This window comes from Beta vulgaris, chromosome 9 (genome assembly GCF_026745355.1).
Source record: "Beta vulgaris subsp. vulgaris cultivar EL10 chromosome 9, EL10.2, whole genome shotgun sequence".
Classification (NCBI taxonomy): domain Eukaryota; kingdom Viridiplantae; phylum Streptophyta; class Magnoliopsida; order Caryophyllales; family Amaranthaceae; genus Beta; species Beta vulgaris.
In genome coordinates, this window is record NC_079210.1 from 54,197,312 (window position 1) to 54,220,024 (window position 22,713).

At 33.1% G+C, this 22,713-nt stretch overlaps 3 protein-coding genes across 4 annotated transcripts; 2 read left to right on the top strand and 1 right to left on the bottom strand.

The window, feature by feature from the left end:
- Positions 1-1,576: 1,576 nt before the first annotated feature.
- On the bottom strand, positions 1,577-4,078 carry LOC104904852 (hypothetical protein). Of its 2 annotated transcripts, XM_057392047.1 has the most exons (5): positions 3,434-4,078; positions 3,165-3,337; positions 2,998-3,057; positions 2,522-2,601; positions 1,577-2,021 (listed from the first exon to the last, which is right to left on the bottom strand). In XM_057392047.1, exons 1-5 carry the CDS (start codon positions 3,594-3,596, stop codon positions 2,012-2,014), a joined length of 486 nt encoding a protein of 161 aa, XP_057248030.1. In that variant the 5' UTR covers positions 3,597-4,078; the 3' UTR covers positions 1,577-2,011. The 2 variants fall into 2 exon arrangements, with proteins under 2 accessions (XP_057248030.1, XP_010691552.1); XM_010693250.4 differs by having other exon boundaries at positions 3,165-4,068.
- A 12,564-nt stretch (positions 4,079-16,642) lies between these two features.
- Positions 16,643-18,821, top strand: LOC104904853 (codeine O-demethylase). The gene is given in 3 exon segments (XM_010693251.4): positions 16,643-17,321; positions 17,778-18,268; positions 18,271-18,821. Coding segments are annotated over 3 exon segments (1,137 nt in total). The 5' UTR covers positions 16,643-16,776; the 3' UTR covers positions 18,372-18,821.
- A 1,374-nt stretch (positions 18,822-20,195) lies between these two features.
- LOC104904855 (2-oxoglutarate-dependent dioxygenase 11) lies at positions 20,196-22,624 on the top strand. Its single transcript, XM_010693254.4, has 2 exons — positions 20,196-20,838; positions 21,930-22,624. Exons 1-2 carry the CDS (start codon positions 20,291-20,293, stop codon positions 22,504-22,506), a joined length of 1,125 nt encoding a protein of 374 aa, XP_010691556.1. The 5' UTR covers positions 20,196-20,290; the 3' UTR covers positions 22,507-22,624.
- Positions 22,625-22,713: the final 89 nt, after the last annotated feature.

Consider the following 22,713-nt stretch of genomic DNA (forward strand, 5'->3'; position numbering starts at 1 on the left):
CGATCAGTAAGATAAAATCAAAATATTATGAAGTTGGAAACTTGGAATGAGGTGATGATTTTTAAGAAAAAGGGGTTATACAGCTTCTTGTGAAGCATCCTTCCTAATTTACTCAGCCGAAATAAGAAAAGGCAAAAAAGAGGAGTGAGGGAGTGATGCCCTACACAATGTGACCTTCTTTTATCTTTATTTGGGAGGGAATATTGAATTATCAGTGAATCAAGATGAGCACTGTCCGGACAGTTGGAGACATGGGGTCTTGTCGTTTTCCAGTAATCAGTCCACCAATTATAAATATATCATTCATTTAGTCAAATTGTGCTGCTTGTAATACTACTATACTTCTAACACATGATCATTTTTGCCAAACACTCTAACTAGCTAGCTTCTAGTTTGTCTTCCTATTGATGAATACTCATAGATTCATAGTTTCATACACATCGGCAGGGTTGAGCATGTGTAATATAGGCGATTTTTTTAAATAAATAAAATACTTTTCTCTTTTGTGTGACAGTTTTTTGAGGGAAACATTTCATTTATTTTAAAAGAAAAGGATTACAATTCTTTATATTTATAATGTGTTACAAAGATTTTTACTATTAGGTCGAACTCCATTGTTTAAATATTGTTGATTCTATATATTATTAATGCGTGTTTACATATTTTCATTACACATGGTCTTTATAGTAATTGTCTCGTCCTAGTTGACAAAAAATAAAAAACTCTATAAGAAAAGGAAAAATTCGTGGATACCTAAATACAAATCCAATTCTTATTTTTCATGTCAATGTTGTAATTATAAATGTTGAGAGGATTTTTTTATCTAATATATATTTCACAATGTTATAAATAAATAAATGGTTTCATCTGTAAAATATATATGTATGGAAAATTATGGCGTTTCTTAATTTTTTTTCGTATTTATAGAATTAGGTCAATTTGACGGTTGATTGAATAGTCAAGATAGATCATCTTATTATTAATGTTTGTATATATGGATATTCAATGTTGTTGTACATGAAACAAAATTTATCTTTGATGAGGGAAAATTAGGTGAAACCATCTTGATTAAAGGGTGTCTAAATTTGTAATTTTAATTGGCTTGGAAAAAATGGCATAAATATATTCTGCCAAAATAGCTGAGATTTGCAACCAATGAAAATTAATAAGTGTAAGGTTCTTTTTAGGGGATCTAACTTAAGTGTAAGTTCAATATTACAATTTAACCAGCTATTGTACAATTTAATTTTCGTGTGCACCAAATAATATCCATGACAAATTCTAAATGTCACAGTAAGACTAAACATATTGGTTGTTTGGTTTACTTATAAGTTGATTTGTCAATAATAAAATCCCCATACAAAAAATATTGGGACATGATTAAGAAATGTACACTTCTTCATAATTCATCTTCAATAATACAAGAAGTTTAACGTATATCCAACTATTGATAGATATCGTTTATATCACTTCAATCTTAACCACTAAGTCAAGACATCCTTGATATGTATGTTTGGTACTCGTAATAAATCCCTTGGGGGACTTTGATAGAACATTGCATACATAGCAAGAGAGGTAAAATAAATACTTTCATGTGGTAAATGAGATTTTGGCATTGCCTTGGCATTAATTAGAAGTACTCTAACATAATAAGTTACATCTCTAATCACTATTCAACCTCAGTTGGAACAAATTCATTCCTAGGGTACATCAAGAATTTATTTCTACTTGTACTCCTCTTGAGGTCATTTCCCACTAAATTGACAGACAAAAATATTATCTAACAACAAGGAAATTAAATTAATAAAGTAAATAAAGAAAGGGAGAAAAGAAACCTAAGATCCCTTTGAGATCTGCTTCTTTTATCCCTTCCTTTTCTTGACAAGGTAACCATTTTCCTCCCTTTGATTCATTACTACTTTTGGAGCAATTTTCTTGATCATCAATTCATCATCAACTCGATTTAATTAGTACGATCATTCCCTTTACCCTTTTCCTTGTCGTCTACTTTTTATGACCACCTGTAAAAATAAATCATATTGTTATAAGAATTTTTCTTATAAAAACATATAACTTAAATTTATATTAGAAAATTAGACTTATATATATAACACTTGACAAAAGAAAATGGAGACGTATAATATATTTGGATATCATCGGAGATAAATTATTGACTCGTGTGACCAATAACATTTATCCTACCAGGATTATGCCTTTATAGGTATTCACTTATATATTATAACTAGAAATTCAATTGCATTGTGCAAGTAATTATACAGATTGATTTATAAGAAGAAAATCCCTTGTACATAAAAGCTTTGTGTTGCATGTACGAAAAGTTCATAAAATATTATTAATACCAGACTATATCAAATCAAATACTACATTTATATAGAAAGAAGAAATGTTTCAATTTAGATCACGTTAAGCTAGGCATGCCACATTGTTATAATTCCAATTAATAATTAATGATACACTTCTAATTTCTAATTGCAATTAACTATAAAATGAGAGACTTAACTGGTTATGTTGAAATTGCTTTGTTGAGTAAGTGGGCTGAAAAAAACCACACTGGTCCTCATGAAAATTAGTAGATCTATCCTGTAAAAAAAAAAATGGCAATGTACATTAATAATAACTTATAATCAATTAATTAAAGAAGAAAATATTAATTTATACTCCTTTCGTTTCATTTTAATCTACACACTTATATTTTTCACCCATGTCAATACAAAACTTTGAGGATATATATTTTAGTTTTGTATAAAAAATCATAAAAAGTAAATATTAATAAAATACATGTTACGATGAATCTAACAAGATTCTACATGACTATATTTTCATCCGCGCATAAATCACAACTGATGGTGAAAGTGAAATTTATGAATAGTGTAAAATATCAAAGTGTAACAATTAAAATGAAACGGAGAGAGTATATATACAACCAGTACAATTTTAATATAAATTTGTTTTTTCTAGTAAAATAATTTAAATTACCTGATGAAAATGAGTAGCAGAAAAACCTTGTGAAGAAACCTTATTCCCCCCAACTTTTTTCTGCAAAAAACATAAAAAATTATCTGTTAATATATAATCACAGAAAGATCAAACTATCATGCAAAATGTTGGTCCAAATTATTAACATATAATAATAAAAAAATTACCTTAGAGGTAAAAAATGAAGAACTAGCAGTATCATCAAGAGATAAATCCTCAGCCTTATAACATTGATATACTGGTGATGATGGTAATTTCATGCTTTGTTTTTTCCTTTTATCATAACAAAAAACCTCTTCTTCTTCATCATAATCAATATCATGATCAAAATGTGGTGGGCCTGAAGATGCATCAGAAACCATTGATAAATCTTCATCATTATTATCATCATCATCTTCTTCTTCTTCATCAAAAAATTTACCATTAAGTTTTTTACCTTGTTGATCTTGACCATGATGAAAAGCTGACATTTTTCTATTACCACCAACAGAAAATTTACTGTTAGAATGTTCTAAGTAAAGAGTCCAACCAGACTCACATCCACTGCTACACTCTGAAGAAGAAGCACCATTTAGAACTACATTGTTATTATTCATCATTATATATTTATTTGATTCTAAGAATGTATATATATGTTTGTAATGTATAATTTGTTCTTAGAAAAATAATGAAGTATGAAGGTTGAGAAAGCTCTTTTTTTTTTTCTTTCTTTTTTGGGTGAGTTATATAGGAGGTTGGAATGAAGGAGAAATGCCAGTTGGAATGAAGGAGAAGATATAGAAGAGATAAAAAGAGGAGAGAGAGAAAGAAGATTATATTGAGGTGAGGTGCACATGGGTAGACAGCCAGGCAGAATGAAGGGTCTTAACAAAAACGGGGTACACGTCCCTCTTTAATTTCTCCGTATTTGGACACCTAGCTAATGCTATCATATTCATAGGGCTGGCAATGATGCGGTCGAGTTTGAGTTTGAGCTAGCTCGACTTGACTTATTAGTATTTTGAGTTGAGGTTGAGTTAAGTTGAGTTGAGCTCACTCGACGAGTTTTGATCGAGTTTTGACTGAGCTTGGATCGAGTCGACTATTGATCAAGTTGAGCTTTGACCGAGTAGATTTTGGACAGTGTCTCATGTTAAAAGCAACGATAAGGTAGAAAAATGTTGAATTTAGGTATTAATAATTGGGTATTCGAACTTCTCACGATCGAGTTTTCAAGTCGAATATCGAGTTGCTCAAATCGAGTCACCAACATCTCAAGTCGAGCTCAGGTTTGATTCGAGTTCATTCGAGTCGATCTTTGACCGAGTTGATCTCGAATAGCTTATGAGTTATCTCGTCTCATTGGCTCATTGCCACCCCTACGATATTCATATGGACTAGGAGTCTATGAATTGCAGTTAATCATCAAGTGGTGAGTTTCTCCATCTCTTGTAGGCTTTTAGCGAAATTTAAGATTCAATTCCTACTCCAATGCATTTTGCTTGGGATTTAAGGGAAGGAGTCGAGTTTGGAAGTGGCTGGCTTGTAATAAGCCTCCAGGCGAGGCCTTATGTAAGGGATAACCAAAAGAATTTATTCTTACCTATTTTAAAAAAATCATATACAATCCGTCTCAAAATATATTGTCTGTTTCATTTTTGGCGCGTCAAACTTTAGAATATTTGACCACATATTCTCATTAATATATATATAAAAAAAACATATTCATGTATATCTTGTTAGATTTGCTAGCCTCAAGGTGTATTTTCATAATATCAACTTTTTATATTTTTTATTAATACGTAATTGAAGATATTAAAGCTTAAAGATACGTCTTGAAGACCGTATAATAAGGAACCAAACACTATATTATAAATCGGAGGGAGTATATGAATTATAAAGTAATTGTTTAGAGATTATAAAAAGAACCAAACACTATATTATGAATGATAGGAAGTATATGAATTATAGAGGTAGTAGTCTACACTCTACAGATCATAGTTTACCCTTCTCCCGTGACCAGTAATATCATATCTTTTTTTTTTCTTGGCTTGCAAATTTATGACTATTTTGGTCTGCCCATCATCTTGTGTTTTGTTTTTTAATTTGTTGTTGTGGGTATAAGTGTACGTGGTATCTATATAGGGGGGATAATCTAGGTTCCGTACATGTAATATAAGTATTTAGGAAAGTAATTGGCTACCTATTTCCAACTGATTAGGTTTAGTTGGTGTCTAATAATCCTTTATAATATGGCAAAATATATATAGGTGAGTTGGCTTTGTTGAGCCTCTAATTGACTCAAGTTTTGTACGGGTGGCTTTATATTTGCCATGGTTATTATGGGTTGGTATATGATTATATTATATTGGATACTTCTTCCGTTCTTTTTTTTTGATTTACATGAGCAATGAAAGCAGTATAAAGAAGGCGAGTGGATTTCGAATCTGTGACCTATTATTCACAGCACCTCGATCAATCTCAACCACTAGGACAAGACGTCATTAGTTCTTCCGTTTTTTTTAGTTGCAATATTTGTCTTTTTGGTGAATCTATTAATATAATTAAATGTTGCGATTGAAAAAAAAAATAGAGGTAATATGTTTTAATTAAAGTGACCAAAACTGGTGATCAAAGTTATCAGAAACTATTAGGCCATCGTTCATGAATATATACATGGTAGCTACTAGCTAGGGTAGAACGAAGTGACAACTTTTGGCAATAGAGTGCATAGTTTGCTTGACTTTACGCATAGGTGTGCCTTGGAACAGGTTTACTTGTGTTGGCTTGTCTCCTATTCATCTTTAAGCTCCATTATGGAGATAGTGATGAATTGCAATTTTGTTTTGATAGGCAAAAAGTTAACCATGGAAAGGACTTGTAATGTACTTACTACTTAGTATCTTAGTTAGTTACATGCTAGACTAGTGAATTCTTCTATTTCAAAGATGAAATACTTGATTGTTGTGAGCAGCAAAGAATATAAGAGAGTATTTTATATACTAGTGTGGCTAAACATTCACATATTCTCTTTCAATCCTCGTAACTCTATATAGGCTATAGCCATGCATTATTGTATTGATTTATGTTAATTTATGGGGTCATTCTTAGAAGACTTATTAGAGAATCAAAGGGATCAGTTACATACTTTCTAACTATTGTTGTTGACTATTATATAGTGCGTTAGTGTTACATGTATGGACCCTTCATCTTGCAAATAAAGAACATATTAAAAATTTCTTGACAATTTTCTTTGCTATCTAGCTTATGCTTGTAGGTTTTATTGAATATCAATCTAGCAAGTAAATCAAACAATAGTAGAACAACGAAAGCAATGAAAGACACAAGAGAACTTTTAACGTGGAAACCCAAGAACTTGGAGGAAAACCATGAATATGCATTAGGAATCGATGAATGTTCAAGAAAAGATTACAAAAGCTCTCCAGCCAAAATCTCTCTCTAGCCTTTTCTCTCTTGAATATGAGAGTAACAATGAATAATATACTTATAAACGCATTAGGTTAGCTATTTATACCCCAACTCGGAAAAACGTGTTTTCGCGTCGAAATTTACCACCGCCCGATCAGGCGCCAATTCACCAAACAAACCCCAGACGCGGGACGATCGATCGGACGGGAATCTCCCGGTCATAGTTTGCTACTACTCCGATCATGTGAACATGCCCAACGCCATCGGGCGCCCTACCTTGCCCCCTGTTGTACCCTCGTCTCGGGCCCGATCGGGCGGCACTTGCCCGACCCGGTCGAGTGAAGCCTTCAAAGAACATTTTGACGCATTTTCTTTCACGCAACCTCATCTCCGCACCTTATACACACCTTGATCCCCATATTGACTATATGCCCAACAATGCTCATGATCAATTCAAATTAAGATTTATGATAAAGATAAGTTACATTAGAAATGATCTTTTACAAAATTAATGAGGAAGGTTGTTAAGTGAAAAAGGAAATGTACACCAAAGAAGCTAATGAGTTTCTTAACCAAAATCCTAGAGAGGAGACAGGTTTAATTTCAATCCACTCTACTATAGAAATTTGAAAATAACACTTGTAGGTGATAGAATAATTAACTGCTAAGCTCTTACGATCGATCTTCATCTGAGTGGAGATATTTATATCATAATTTATTTCCTTTGAAATTAAATTAATTGATTAGCAAGAGCAAATTATAGTTAATTAATCGACCTATATATATGCAATTATTAATTGAAGTTGCAAAAAGAAATAGGAAGAACATAAACAAATGGAGGGAATATATCATAATTGCATCCAAGTATATTTCTAGTATAAATAAAAGTTAATTGATCGAATCATCGAAACCTGTTTACTTAATAATATGTGCGTGTGTAAAAATTAAAAAGGAATTGAAGAACATAAGGATTGAAATAGATGGAGTCCATCGAAATAATGGCTAACTATAGTCTTTCAAAAAGGATGTGTTGCTGACTTCACTGTAATTTGTTTGTGTTGGTTGTTTAATATACTTTTTTATTATTATTATGAGTGGTTATTTATGTTTGGTTTATGCTTTAATTTGCCGTTTACTCTCTTTTGGCTTGGAAGGCCCTTCCGAGAAGGTAAGCCGGCCTCTCCTATCCCTGGCTTCCCATTATTGGAGTTTGTATCTATGTATTTTGTTTCGGAATATATCACTTACAAACAGGGCCGTCTTGAAGATTTTGGGGTCCCGGTTCTAACATGAAAATTGGCCCCTAAATGTATAGAAAATAAAGATGAAAGGTTAGAGTTCTAAAGATGAAAAGTTGAAAATCTAAAGATAAATTATTGACAAATTTATTAAGCTAAGGGTGGAAAACAAGAGTAATTTCTTCAAATATGAAGTAAAATTTTCAAAATAATATATTTTGGGGCATTTATAATTTTGGAGGTCCTGTGCTGTTTGGCTCCTTGCACACCCTCGCTCATATACCCCTCTGCTTACAAAAAGAAAAAGTTTCCTACGCACCAAAAAGAAAAGAAAAGAAAAGAAAAAGTAATAACCTTCCAAGTGATTTCGTATAGTAGTATCATGTAATGCAGCTATATCGTTAGCAAATCTACCTTATTTCACGGTTTCACCGTTATGAGTTATCACATTGGTGTATCAGTTTTGAAGATGTAGCATAGCTACATTAGTTGAGCAATACTTTGCATATATGGAGTTGGAGCGGATCAACTGATAAGGTTCAAACCATATGAATGACAGTGATGGCTATGTTTCAGTAATACAAACAGTATATTACGTACAACTATATATGTACTGGCTTGAATAATCCAAAAACGAAACCATGCAACAAATTCTGAAAGATCAAGGTCACCCATAAAAAGCAGTACTACTAGTAAGATCTTAATATACGTGGTCCAGTATACATGCATTAGCAAAGTTATGTACAAGTATCAAAAGATACAATGCATTGGAGAGATCACTCCAAAGTTATATATATGTGGTCCAAAATGAATGAATTTTCTGAGCTTTAAAGCACATACTAGTGTATTGTTAATCAAATGACATAATATAGGAAGTGGTCCAAAAGATCTTAGTTACTATACTAATTAAAAAACGAGATTAAAAAAAGAGTATGAAGGTGGATCCTTTTTATATATATAATTCAAATAGGAAAAAAAAATGCAGATATGACTTGTGAAAAAGTAAAGAATTAGGTAGGTCCAGCAAGCGGGGTAAGATAATGTAAAAATGGAACAAACCTTTATCAATTAAGAAAGTGAACTTAAACGAGATGTTGAAAGATATTTAGAAAACAAATAGAGTATTTGAGTATATATAGTTGGGTTCCTATAACCTTTGAACAAATCATGTATTAGACTATAAAATAGCATAAAATATTAGGCAATATATTTAATTTCATACTTATGTTAATGATTATAATGCCTTATATAAAAGAATGGTACGTAACTTCTTATATAGTTTACTAAGCTTAAATGTCTTTTTATAACTTAATATTGTGTCTTAGTGATGAAATTGTAATATCCATTCTATATACTTCATCCGTTTTATAATACTCGCTAAACTTTTCATTGTGGAAAGTTTCACATTACTTGCCACACTTTTTTTTTGAACAATAAACTCTATTTAATTTCTTTCCTCTTGCATGAGTTCCTTTTCTTTTTATTCTCTACCTCTTTCTTCTCCAAAAAATTGCCTAGGAGTCCGTTAAATGAAAAGTGTAGTAACTAGTGAGTAATATGGAATGGAGGAAGTATATATAATATATATGCATGTGGGATTAATTTTCATATGAAAGATGTATCCACATTCCACACATATATGCATGATGATATATGCCGCAGCATTGATATTGCCTTCCAAATTTTTACTACTGAACCAAAATTTTAACTCACAAGCTAAAATCACGCACTCACACACACATGTGGGCACGTGTGCATATGCTGTTGCATGGGGGATTTCACCTCAGTAACACACATGTTTGCACGTGCGCACAGATTTCAACCCTAAAAATACCCTTCCCATGTTCATTAGTAGTCAGATTACTGTTACTGTATGTCTACTGAGTATGTACTTCCGATTTGTTGGTTTCTTCGTCCTTTCTCTAAGTTAATTTACATGGTGTAATTAATTAATTAATTTGACACAGTTAATTGTTGTCTGACATGCAAAACCAGTTGAGATTCATGGTCAAAGAATTTTAACTCCTTCAGTCAGCACATTATTTGGACATAATCCACATGATTTGCACCTTTTCACGACCACACTTTTTAGATGAAAGGCATGTCTTTTCCCAATATAAATATTATTGTAGGAGTTTGTATGTATAGATTAAATTGATTTAATATAAGATTCCAATTCTTGAAATGGTATATCAACTACCTTTTCAATATATGCATGAATAGGGTAAGGAGTAAGATTGATAGGCGTGTCGCGCACCTAACAAAAATAAATAACCTAACTAATCCTCCTAACTATGTAGTAGGGTAAGTCAGAGTCGATCCCACAGAGAGAAAGTTGTTCATGATTAGCCCTTAAATAATGGTAAGACTAAAGGAGATTAATAACAACGATCGTCGAAATAACAATACTAATCAATATATAAATAAAAAAACTCTACAGTTAAGTATCCCCACTAGCACGAAATAATACAAAATAATTTCTACCCCAAACTAATAAATTAAATATTCACAAGGAAAAGTACACCCTAGAAAGTACCATAACCTCTCCCGAGTATCTATGGCTTCTCTAATATGCATTCAAGCCTACTCCCGTGGAATCATGCAAATTAAAGACATTAAACACGACACTTTAACTTCCTAACAATCCATTCTACCTACTCCCGTGGAGAACTTCATGTCCTTAATTGAAATACTCAAATCCGTCAAAATCCAACTCCCGTTGTGATCAAGACAATGGAATCATAACAATACTAGTTATCCCTAATCTAGTATTGGAATATGCACAATCAATTAAGCAAGAACAATTAACAATTAATATGAGAATTTAAAGAAACAATCATGAATAATTAAATCATACTAGGGTTCAACTTAACCATAGATAAAAGAAACTACTCTATCATGAAATAAATAATGAAATCTAAATCTACCAAGAAAACATAATAAAGAAATCAACAAAAGAAACTAATAAAACTCATGAATTAATGAAAAATAGTAAAAACTAGGGTTTACACGAGAAACTAGAGAGAAAAAGAAGAGAGAAAACTAAAACCTAAAACCTAAAATAACGTGAGAGGGAGGAGGAGAGAGAAAGAATGAAAACCTATCTAAATAAATATTCAATAACCTAATATGACTTGGAAAGTAATTTACAAGATAAGGAAAATCTTAGATAAAATCATTAATAGGCGGATTAGTGATCCGCGCGTACGCGTGGCAGATTCCAGCAGAAACAGTGCAATCTTCCGAAAGGCATAACTTCTTGACTAGAAGTCTCCTCGGGGCGTGCCACCTATCGTTGGAAAGATCTTCAAGTCTAGTTTCCAAATATGGTGGAATTACTCGATTCTAATAAGCACATCAGAAGTTATGATCAGAAGAGTAGACGTGACTCTATTTCACATTTCTTCTAATGATTTTCCGCTTCGTTTTTGCTCAAACTCGTACTATGACATATCCATACGATCCTTATTCATTGTAGCTTCTTTCCAAGTGCTCCTAATCCTCAAGATTAGCTAATCATACTCCAAATAAGTCTTCAATGCCTGAAATTCATCAAAAACAAGAAAACATACCGAATAGGAATAGAAAAGCATAACTTAAGAATATAATGCAACAATGAACCTAAATATGAAACTAAATGCTCTAAAATGCAACCTAAATGCACCTAAAAACTATATATAAATATGACTTATCAAAGACTACCCTTTAATTACTTTGATCATATCAATATGAAATACTTATATGAGTATTATCCCAAAGCTAATTACGTGGCCTACTTAATTTAAATGGAGTTTATTAATACTCCCTCCGTTTCACAATATAAGGCACGTAAGATGTTCGAGGTCGAACTTTGACTATTAATTACTCTCAATTTATGTTGATAGAAAATTTTAAAAAATAATATTATTATAATTTTCAAGACGAATCCAATGGTATAAATTTTTATTTATCGTATTGAGAGATCTTTGTGATCAAATTTTTTTTTCGTAAAGCGTGAATGCCTTATATTTTGAAATAGAGAAAGTATATGCTTTTAATAAGAGCTTATATTGTTCACGTATAAATTCTACTCTATCTTAGCTTATTTGCTAAAATTAGTAAATTTTAGTTACTAATTCTCAATAGAAATAGAAAATCTATAAGACAAATAGGACAAATACTAGACCGGTGTAATCATATAGGCCGGTTTATCAAATATTTATGATGGAAAAACATATTAGTCCTCTAGTTTCCTGATCTTACCAACGAACAAGACTTTATCATTATTGTTGTGATCGTCATCCTTAAAATAAAAGACATTTCTAATTTACTATACGAAAAACTCAAAATTTGTTAGGTTTCAGATTTTCAGTTAATTTGAATTTGATCCAAATTACTTTAAACAGCAAAAAAAAATCTCTCTACCAATGATATATAATTCCCTATTTATCAAATTGAAAATTTGTGACCCAATATAAAATTAAAGCAGCTTGTTTACTATGTGATTCGAATTTCTGAATTAGTTAACATATATAATATCTATCATGAATATGATCGACCTATATTGGAGGCATAATCAAAAAAATCAAACCAGCATTGGGACCTCAGTTAGAGTTGGTGCTCACTTTGTTCTTTTTCCGGTCGTGTGAGATGAACAAATTGGAGGCATATTAACAGAAGAGTGGGTCCTCAACCGCATGAGACATGAGTCATGACATTAATTATGTCTACTCTAATTTGAAACTCTGGAGTCGATTACATAACTACCTACATGTGAACTTTCCTTGGATCACACATTTTTATGAAAGTTTACCTAGGATCCTTATAGTGTTGGGACATAATTACATTTACACTACTAGATAGATTATTCACTTTTAATAGATCATTAAAATATAGTAATTGTTAATATTGAATTTGGATTTCACTTTACATTAAATTCTATTAGTAGTGGGTAAACTATCCAATAAGTCAGCTAAGTTTTATAATAACGCTAGCATAGCTAGGAGCTCGTAACATAACAGGCTACTTATAGAGTCTCCTTATCATAATTTATGGTAAGACGAGGATAATAACTTATTGTCCTAAAAGGATAATTGATTATCGTAGAAGTGACTACTATAAGTTACAAAGTGATCCATTATCTATAAATGATCTCTTTAATTTAATAAGTGACTCATTTAGCTTACAAAGTGACCATATTTGATGCACAAAGTGATGTGGTCTTATTATTATTAGTTATAAAACTAAAATTTAATTAAGGGTCTGTTCTCTTCGGCATAAAACAATTGAACTGAAATGAACTGAACTGAAATGAATAGTGATATGTGAGAGTAAAAGTATTTTCAAGAGTTGAATTGAACTGAACTGAACTGAACTGATCTGAACTGAACTGAAAATAAGTTGGGGAGAACAGGTCCTAAAGGCATCATATATTTGTGAAAAATGCCAGTAACAGTCCTTGGATGTTTTTATAAGCAGGGAACTGATTGAAAGTTATGCATAGGAGGCAAGAAAAATGGGTGATGAAATAGTACTCCAAGGCCCAAGCAATAGCTGAAGAATTATCTCCAAGTCTAGATAAAAATTCCTTTCTCAAATATAATTAAGCCCAAAACTAGAGAGCTAATGTAAGCCTTGTCCAAAGCCCCAACCAGCAATGGGCTTAAGCCCACATTCAGATAGTACAATTCTAACTCTTACTAATCCAATTAAATACCTCTAACTCTAATGAGCTCCAAGTTATGCACAAACGCAAAAAAATCTGGCTAATGTTCCATGGCCCACTAATGCAATCCTAGTTTTTTTTTTTTTTTTTTATTTTTTATTTTTTTTTTTTTTAGTGAAATACAATCCAAGTTAATGTTGGAGATTTTCTTCGGAGAATTAGTAATGGAAAAGTTCAAAGTTCTTGGGATAGGCATCATTATTAATTAAGCCTTTTAGAAATGATAAGCACCCGTCAAAAGAAAGATCGATATATAAAAGGATTATGAGTATAAGGAGGTTGTTGTGAGCGATTATTTACAGCAACTTTATAAAGTCAACATTGTCTACAGAGGTAATTATATTTGCTATTTCTCAAGCTAAGCTTGTCTTAGTTACAAAGAAAGGAAACTTTCAATCTTAAGGTTGGGGATTCGATCCTTATTAGAGACATTTCGGAAGAGAGTTTTTCTTACCATCTCCCCAATCTCAAAAAGTCTGTCCGCGAACGCAGGCCGTGTTAACCTGTGAGAGGTGTCGGTCTGGCACGACCCTTCATCTTATCATGGGGTCCTTAGCGGGCCAAAAAAAAAAAAATTAGATTTGCTATTATCTTATGAAAGAAACAAAAAGAATATATTGTTAAATAAGTCAATAAAGTGTAGCAAATAATATGCAACTTTTTTAAAAAGGGAGATGTTTCAAATATAAAAGTGGAGAAATTAAAGGTGTTTGCATGTAAGTGAATCATGGTATGTAAAAAGAATATATTTGTATTTTTTTTTCTTACATTACTTTGTTATAACGAACGTAATAAAACTATGAAGAATTATAGAATAATTGATACAAAATTAACGTGGTTCACTAACAAAATACTAGCTACATCCACAGGGAGAGAAAAAACAATCCAGAATGGGCCTAAATCCGTAATCAAAATAGAAGCAGTTTACTAAACTGCATACATTGATATTTTCGAGGGTGTTGTCCCCATGCTCCCACCAAGCTAAGGCATTTCACCCTAGATCCGACTTGTTGACCGGACAGCCAAACCCATACTTGATTAATTCTAGCACTAGATAATCCAAGACATATTACATGCTTTTTCACAAGTATAAAACTATACTATATTAACATAATATATACACAAAATTTGATAAATGTGTCTACCTATTACATCTCTATCATTTCTCAACAAACATAGGCTACTATTTAATTTTTATTTACTTTGCATGGTATCCAACAACCTCTTGTGAATGGGCCATCTATTCTTGTCCTATCCATAACATGGTATGATCATAATTCAAAAGGACCATACACAAACACTTGCTCTAAAATTTGTGGTCATAAATCATTTAATAAATTTTCTCTCTTGGCCTACTTATACAAAAATCCATATTTATTTTACCTCTATTGATCTTCGATCTATCATAATTTTCTTCTACTTTTTACCATATTCCACTAAATTATGGTACGTAGTTAGATGATCTATGATATAGATTATGAGTGTTATATATATATATATATATATATATATATATTATATATATATATATATATAATATATATATATATATATATATATATATATATTATATATATATATATATATATATATATATATATATATATATATGCAACGCTCGGGGTTGTAATAAGCATTTACTATTAGTACGTTTAGGAATTTATGATAGGTATATGTGAAGATTTGTGTGCATATGTATATTATATGTCTTGTGAAGATGTCCTAACCTTAATCCTTTTATTCTTTTATGCATATAATTACTGGGTGTGAAGTGGGATTAGATATTATCAACTGATGGGTGATCCCAAGAGGATCACCTTTTTATTTGGTTTGTCTTTATGTACAAGTGATAGTTATTTTGTTAATTTGTTTTCTTTTGATCTAGGTTTCCTAGAGATAAAATTATATATAGGATGTAATTTTTGCTCAACCATTTTTGACAGAAAGTGAATACTAATTTCACAAAGAAATAGAAAGCTTGATTGTTGGATTGAAACTAGTAAATCAAACCAAAATCATTGGGTGTTGAGTTTCTTCGGTATATAACAATTAGATGCATCTAACAATTTTCACAAAAAATAGTGTTTGGGTGTTAACATTGTCTGTAAAATAAGATAAAAACAACAAAAGATACACTATTTTTTTAGACACAAACACTAATTTTGGCGAAACCACTATTTTATATTTTTGTATAAAAATTATTTTGTTAGATGTATATATATCTAACTGTTAAATCTACCAATTTTCCTTTTATATTGCTTTAAGAACTGCATATATCATTTCACATAGATTATAGAGCAATTATTTGGATGGTTTATTATCTATGAGCCAGGACACTTGTTAGTGAAAACATTGATTAGCTGTTTAATGTAGTATAAACTCAAAAAAACCGTATGTACTATAAGTATTGTTAGGAATAGCGACGGGCCGGACTTGGACCGGATTATGCATGATTCGATTCCGACCCTATAAGAAGGCGGATTTTAAATATGAGCCCGACTCCGACACCCGACTTAAAATCTGAACATCCGACTCCGACTTTGATCCGACTTAAAATTCGAACATCCGATTTCGAACCCGATCTGACTTATATTTTTGCCCATTTTTTATAATAGAATAGTCTTCTACAATACAATAATCTAATCATTACAATTTATTCTAATCATTATATGGAAATCTTATATAGTACACAAATAATCTAAATATTACTATTATAATTTATAATTAACAATCATTTCTTCAATGGAAAAATCCTATATAATACAATTGGTTGAAAGTCGAATACAAATTATACATATATAATACATCAACATAAATAAGAAAAAAGGATTGATTGACTCAAATACGGAGTCGGATTCGGATGTCGGATCATTTTATGAGATTCGACTCCGACCCTCCTTCGACTCGGAGTCGGATTACTTTTTTATCGGAGTCGACTAGGATTTTTTTCTTCGGATCGTAGCAGACTAGGGTCAGATCCGGACTGAGTTGTCATCCCTAAAGATTGTGCACTCTTAAATGCACGTTCTAAATTGCGATTTGTTACTGCTGGCAGATCGATTGCGTGCATGGGTGAGATGCAATTTAGATTTCTTGATCTTCCTGCTGTCAACAATTATGGTTATCTAGAAAAAACTGTCGGCCATGCCCACACTACCTCCTTATTATTCACTTCTCACAGTAATATTTTATGTGTTACTTCCCTCTGGCCTCCTCAAGACCATGAATTTCGGCAACTGCTCTTAAATACTCCATCTTCCTTGGAAATCAGAACTTATCAAAGTCTGACTAATTCATTACACATTAACATGCTATGATGCTATTATTGTTCAATTATTGTAGCTGTATAAATATACACTAGTCCATTACATTTTTGGTGCAACCTATACCCAAAACATTGATCTCTAATTTCAGTATAGGAATAAGAAAATGTTAGAAGATACCAAATTTTGCTTTCATGAAGCTACCTTCTTAGACCAAGGTGGCTCAAAAAGAACCTTAAGAGTGCCTGTGGTCCAAGAACTAGCGCGCCATGGCCTTGAAAACATACCAAAAATGTTTGTTAATGCGTCCTTAGACACCCTAGACTCTAACCAAATTCCTTGCTCACCGACGGATTTTCCGTCGGTGAGCATGGCTAAGCTACTAGCTGTGGAGGAGAGACAAAGTGAGCTAAGTAAGCTCGCGGCGGGGGCGAAAGAATGGGGAATGGTATTGGTTAGAGATCATGGTGTACCAATTTCTTTGTTGGGTGGTGTTCAGGAAGTGGTTAAAGGTTTTTTTGATATGTCATTTGAGGAGAAGAAAAAGAGTGTTGGAACATATGGTAGTATAGATAATATGGGTTATGGGAGGAATTTTATTAACCCAAAAAATCAGCCAATTGATTGGATTGATCGTTTAACTATGAAAGCATCACCTAGAGGATCAACTGATGGGCTCAATGTTTGGCCTCAAAATCCAACAAAATTCAGGTATGAAAAGCAATGTATTATATTGAACCTTACGCAAATAATCGTACTCTAAAGATTTAGGATTGAATCTCGTCTACATCACTGCACTTAATTGATAGAGTATAAATCTATTCCTGGGGCCTCAACCATCAGCTTAAGCTTTTGGTTGAGTTGGTCCTTTGACATGGTATCAAGAACCAGCGTGACAAAAAGGTCACAGGTTCGAATCTCATCCACCCCTCAAAGCCCAAAGGGCTCTTGCGTGAGGGGGTGTGATAGAGTATAAATCTAATCCTGAGGTCTCAACCATCAGCTTAAGCTTTTGGTTGAGTTGGTCTTTTGACATTAATTAGTCGCTCATTTACACCAAAAAAAAACATTGATCCGACCATCCAAACCCAATCTGAACGACTCAATTGCTATACATCTAAAAGCAAGCACTACTAATATAATTCAATTTACCATGTCATAATGCAGGGAAATGTTTGAAAGCTACGTTGAGGAGGCCAAAAAAGTTTGTGATGAGTTACTACAAGCACTTGCTGAAAGTTTATCATTAGATAAAAACTCATTTATCCAATATTTTGATCCCAACACAAGGGAAATTAATATCAGGGTAAACTATTATCCCCCTTGTCCAGAGCCTAATTTGACACTAAGTTTCAATCCACATACAGATGCTAGTGCCCTTTCTCTACTTGTCCAATTTGGCTCTTCTGGTACTCTCCAAGTTATGCACAACAATAAGTGGCTAACTGTTCCATGGCCGCGCGACGCGTTGTTGGTAAATGTGGGTGATTTGCTAGAAATAATGAGCCATGGAAGAGTTGAGAGTCCTTGGCATAGAGTTGTGGCACAAGCTGATGTAGAGAGGTACTCTGTGGCTACGTTCTTTAATCCACCCTCGTCGATAGAAATTGAGCCTGTTAAGGGTGATACTTTCAAAGGTAACGTGTATAAAAAGGTTGTTGTGACTATTTGAGACATGTTTATAAGATTAGTCCAACTACATCTAAAGAGGCTATCAAATTTGCCATGTATGAAACATCTACCAAGGATGTCTTGGCCTAGTGGTTAAGATTGAGGTACTGTGAACGATAGGTCACAGGTTCGAATCCCCCTCCCCTTCTTTAATTTGTACTTTGTACTGCCTTCGTGGCTCATATGGATCAAAAAAAAAAAAAAGTTGCCATGTATGATCGATCTGAAAACTAATTATGATTCAAATTAGTTTTTGGTGAAAATGTTGTATAAGGAAAATTATTGAATTCTCTTTAGTTTTTGCAGAGAGGACATATAATCAGGACTGTACCGTTACTGCTATCTTTATTTATGAACCTTTGAGAGTGAAAATAAAAAATTGTATCCTTGAAAACCTACAAAATAAGTGTAAGTTTCCTAGCTAGCTAGTAATCTAGCTAGTAATAAGTGTTGGTTTCCCAACTGCTATGCTTCCCTTGTGATTAGCAGAAATTCAACTTGATATTAGTGATGGTTTTTCATGCAAAAAAGAAATCACCAATATTTTATGCTTGCTTTCATGCAAAAAAGAAATCACCAATATTTTATAAGTGTTGATATCACAGTATTATTTATAACTTCAGTACTTACAAAAATAAAAGGATCATAAATTTTGTAAAGAGCTTGCATTACCATGATTTTGATCTAACTAATGCAATTAGTCAATGATATAACTCCTATTATGTTACTCGGACTTTTCAATTTACCTCAAGTGTCCAGGTGTAAAATTGTCGAATCAGAGCTTAAATACATCAGCTTCATATTTACAAAGATAAATCTGTTGGGCCCACGAGTCCACCAACAGCTTCATATTTACAAAGATAAATCTGTTGGGCCCAGGAGTCCACCACCATTAGTATAATATTGTCTGCTTTGGGCCTAACTCGCTCGAATTTGTTTTTAGGCTCCTTCCCAGAAAATCCCATACTAATGTAGTTGGTGAACTCTTCTAAACTAGGTGACTTCTTCTTATCTCTCTGATGTGGGACTTGGGAGGTATACCCAACAAAATCAAAGACATCTCTCGTATAAAATAGCCGATTATTCCGTTAAACAATGTACCTCAACACAGGTACATTGTTTCTTTTGATCTCCATCAGGCATCATTGGTACTTGATCATCATCGAGTATCAAATTTCTATAATTCTATAGTATCCTTTCGAGTTACATTTTAGTGCAAGACAATCCATCTAATTAGTCAATCTACACAAATAGATGTCTGATTTAACAGATGAAAAATAATTGTTGACGCCTCAAACAAAAGATACTAGAACTCTTCACTTACAATACGTCTAGACCTGGGTATGAGCCGGGCGGGCCTGTTCACGGGCTCGGCCCGCGGGCTTAGGAAAATGAGAGGTCGGGCTCGAGCCCGTAAGTGCCAGGCTAGGCCTGATACTTTCAGACTTTGTTCACGGCCCGGCCCAAGCACAGGCCCACAGGTCGGGATCGTGCCTCCTGCGGACCTAGCCCGTATTTTATGTTGTTTCTTTGAATTTTTGACAGTTTTATGCTAAAAAACAAAGGAAAGGGATGTTCAGCCTGCGAACCATCTAAGCGGGATCGTGCGGGTGCGGGCCTGAGATAAATTTTTTAACTGTGATAAGCCCACGTAACGAAAACAAGCCGTGCCAGCCCGTGTGCGGGTCCGGCCCATGCTCACCTCTAGCCCATGCCCACCTCTAAGTACGTCCCACTTCATGCAATCTCGTCCAAATAATTTCGGGTCCACCCACATAATTCACCTATATCAGTAGTCACTAAAAGTCTCATGTGTCGTGATCACGGCACCATAAAATAATCATATAATAAAATAAAAATCTTAAATGGTCTCATAAAGCATCTATGCACCATATATGGAATTTATTATCTTTACGACTTTACCATGACAATAATTGATATCCTAAACTTTCTGTTATTTCCACTTATCATACATACATCTCCACCAAAATATCATCAAGGAAAAAAAAATGGATGGAGCTACCCTGAACTCTTTCCATGAAGCTACCATATACAACCAAGATGGCTCAATACGAACCCTTAAGGTGCCCGTGGTCCAAGAATTGGCGCGTCACGGCTTCCGAGAGGTACCTAAAATGTTCCTTAGGCCACCCTTAGACACTTTAAACACGACGATCTCTTATTTATCAAAGGATTTCCCTTCTATAAGTATGGAAAAATTACGCGTTGATAAGGTGGAGGAAAGAAAGAAAGAGCTCCAGAAGTTGGCAAATGGTTTTAAAGAATGGGGCATGGTATTGGTTAGTGACCATGGTATACCTTATAATTTATTGTCCGGTGTTAAAGATGTGATCAAAGGTTTTTTTGGGCTATCTTTTGAGGAAAAGAAGAGGTGCGTTGGAACATATACTACTGTCGATAATATGGGTTACGGGCGAAATTTTATTAAGTCGGATGATAAGCCTCTTGATTGGATTGATCGTTTGACTATGAAGGTTTCTCCAAAAGAGTCAACTGATGGACTTAATGTGTGGCCTAAAAAACCTGCTAATTTTAGGTAAAGTTATACTATACCTCTGTCAAATTGCTATATTTTTGCTATGATTAATTCTTCAAATTCTGTTCGCTTGATAATCTTCTACAAGTAAATTAATTTGACATCTAAATTTTTGATTTGCTGATAAAAGTCATGTCCTCTTCATTCAATTTTTTTCTGAATTTATCAAATGTTATTTTATAAGTTAGATATATGGAATATTGTTAGTATGTTTATCAGAAACAAGGAGGATCTAGAAATCTTGCTAAGTGGAGGCATATAATGATTTCAAAAATTGTTAGTAAAAAAAGATCACATAAAAAATAAAAAGGGTACATACTAAAACCAAATACTAATACTAGGGCTTAGCCGCCTGGGGGTAACTTTTTTAGCTTATAATGTGATACTTTCTTTTCTCTTTTTTCAATATGAGACAATTTACATGTGCACAACATGGAATAACTCATATATACACAAGAAATAAAGGGTTTCGTGCAGCGTGATGGAAATGTCTATCTCAAGGTTTGTGCCTTTGTGCTAATGTTTAGCTAGGCACCTCCATACATTCATATATTACTTATAAAATTTCAGTATCAGTTGTAACACATGTCTATGGGGTTGTTTGGCAATTGGCTGTTGGTTTTTGGCTAATTTAGTTGGTTTGTTTGACTGGCTGGAAGCATTGGCGGTATGTATTGGCTTTGAAGCCAGCTGTTTGCAAAAGTGTCTGGCAAAATTAATTGTGACGATTGGCTGTTTATTTGGGTGTTTGCAAGCTAACAAGCCAAAAGCCAATCCAAAAAGTTGCTCCGGGCAGCTTTTTCATTTTGGCTTAAAAGCCAGTTTTTCAGCCAACCAAAAAGTCAATAACCAAATACTTTTTTTTGACTGTTTGACCAAATTGAAAAGCTAAAAGCCAATAAAAAAAAGTCATTTACCAACATGGCCTATAGGTGGAGTTTCATTGGGCATGATATATTTTTCTGGCAAAATTACACAAAACTATATTTCATTCAAGTATTTTTTAATTATAATTGCTTGTTTCCATGTGTATATGGATTTCATATATGTTTGTAAAAAGTGCCATAAAAATCTTGAGATGTTTTTATCAGGGAAGTTGTTGAAAGTTATGCAGAGGAGGTAAGAAAATTGGGTGATAACATACTTCAAGCAATAGCTGAATCATTATCGCTAGAGAAAAATGCCTTTGTCAGATATTTTGAGCCCAAAACGAGGGATATCAATGTAAGAATAAATTATTACCCACCTTGTCCAGAGCCCAAATCAACACTGGGCCTAAGCCCACATACAGATGGTACAGTCCTTACACTTTTGATCCAATTTGATACCTCTGGTGGGCTCCAAGTTAAGCACAAACACAAGAAATTATGGGTTAGTGTTCCATGGCCCACTGATGCAATACTAGTCAATGCTGGTGATTTTCTAGAGATAATGAGCAATGGAAGAGTTCAAAGTTCTTGGCATAGGGCTGTTACACAAGCTGATTTAGAGAGATACTCTATGGCTTTGTTCTTTAATCCACCATTATCGACGGAAATCGAGCCTATTGAGAGCGATAATTCAAGGGATTATGAGTATAAGAAGGTGATTGTGGGTGATTATTTACAACATCTTTATAAGGTAAGTCCAACATCTTCTAAAGTGGCAATCAAATATGCCATGATCTAATGTAATTGTATGTAAGAATTGAATTTGTAATACCATTCGCTAATTTAATTAACAAGATTAAGACTTGGGATATTGAGGATTTGAGCTATATATATATACACAATTAGTAGTTTTATAATACTAATATTATCAAAGTTTGAAATCGAAGTCAGCAAGTGGGTGTACCTTGGTACACGTACTAGTGTCCGACAAGTAATAGTAATAGTA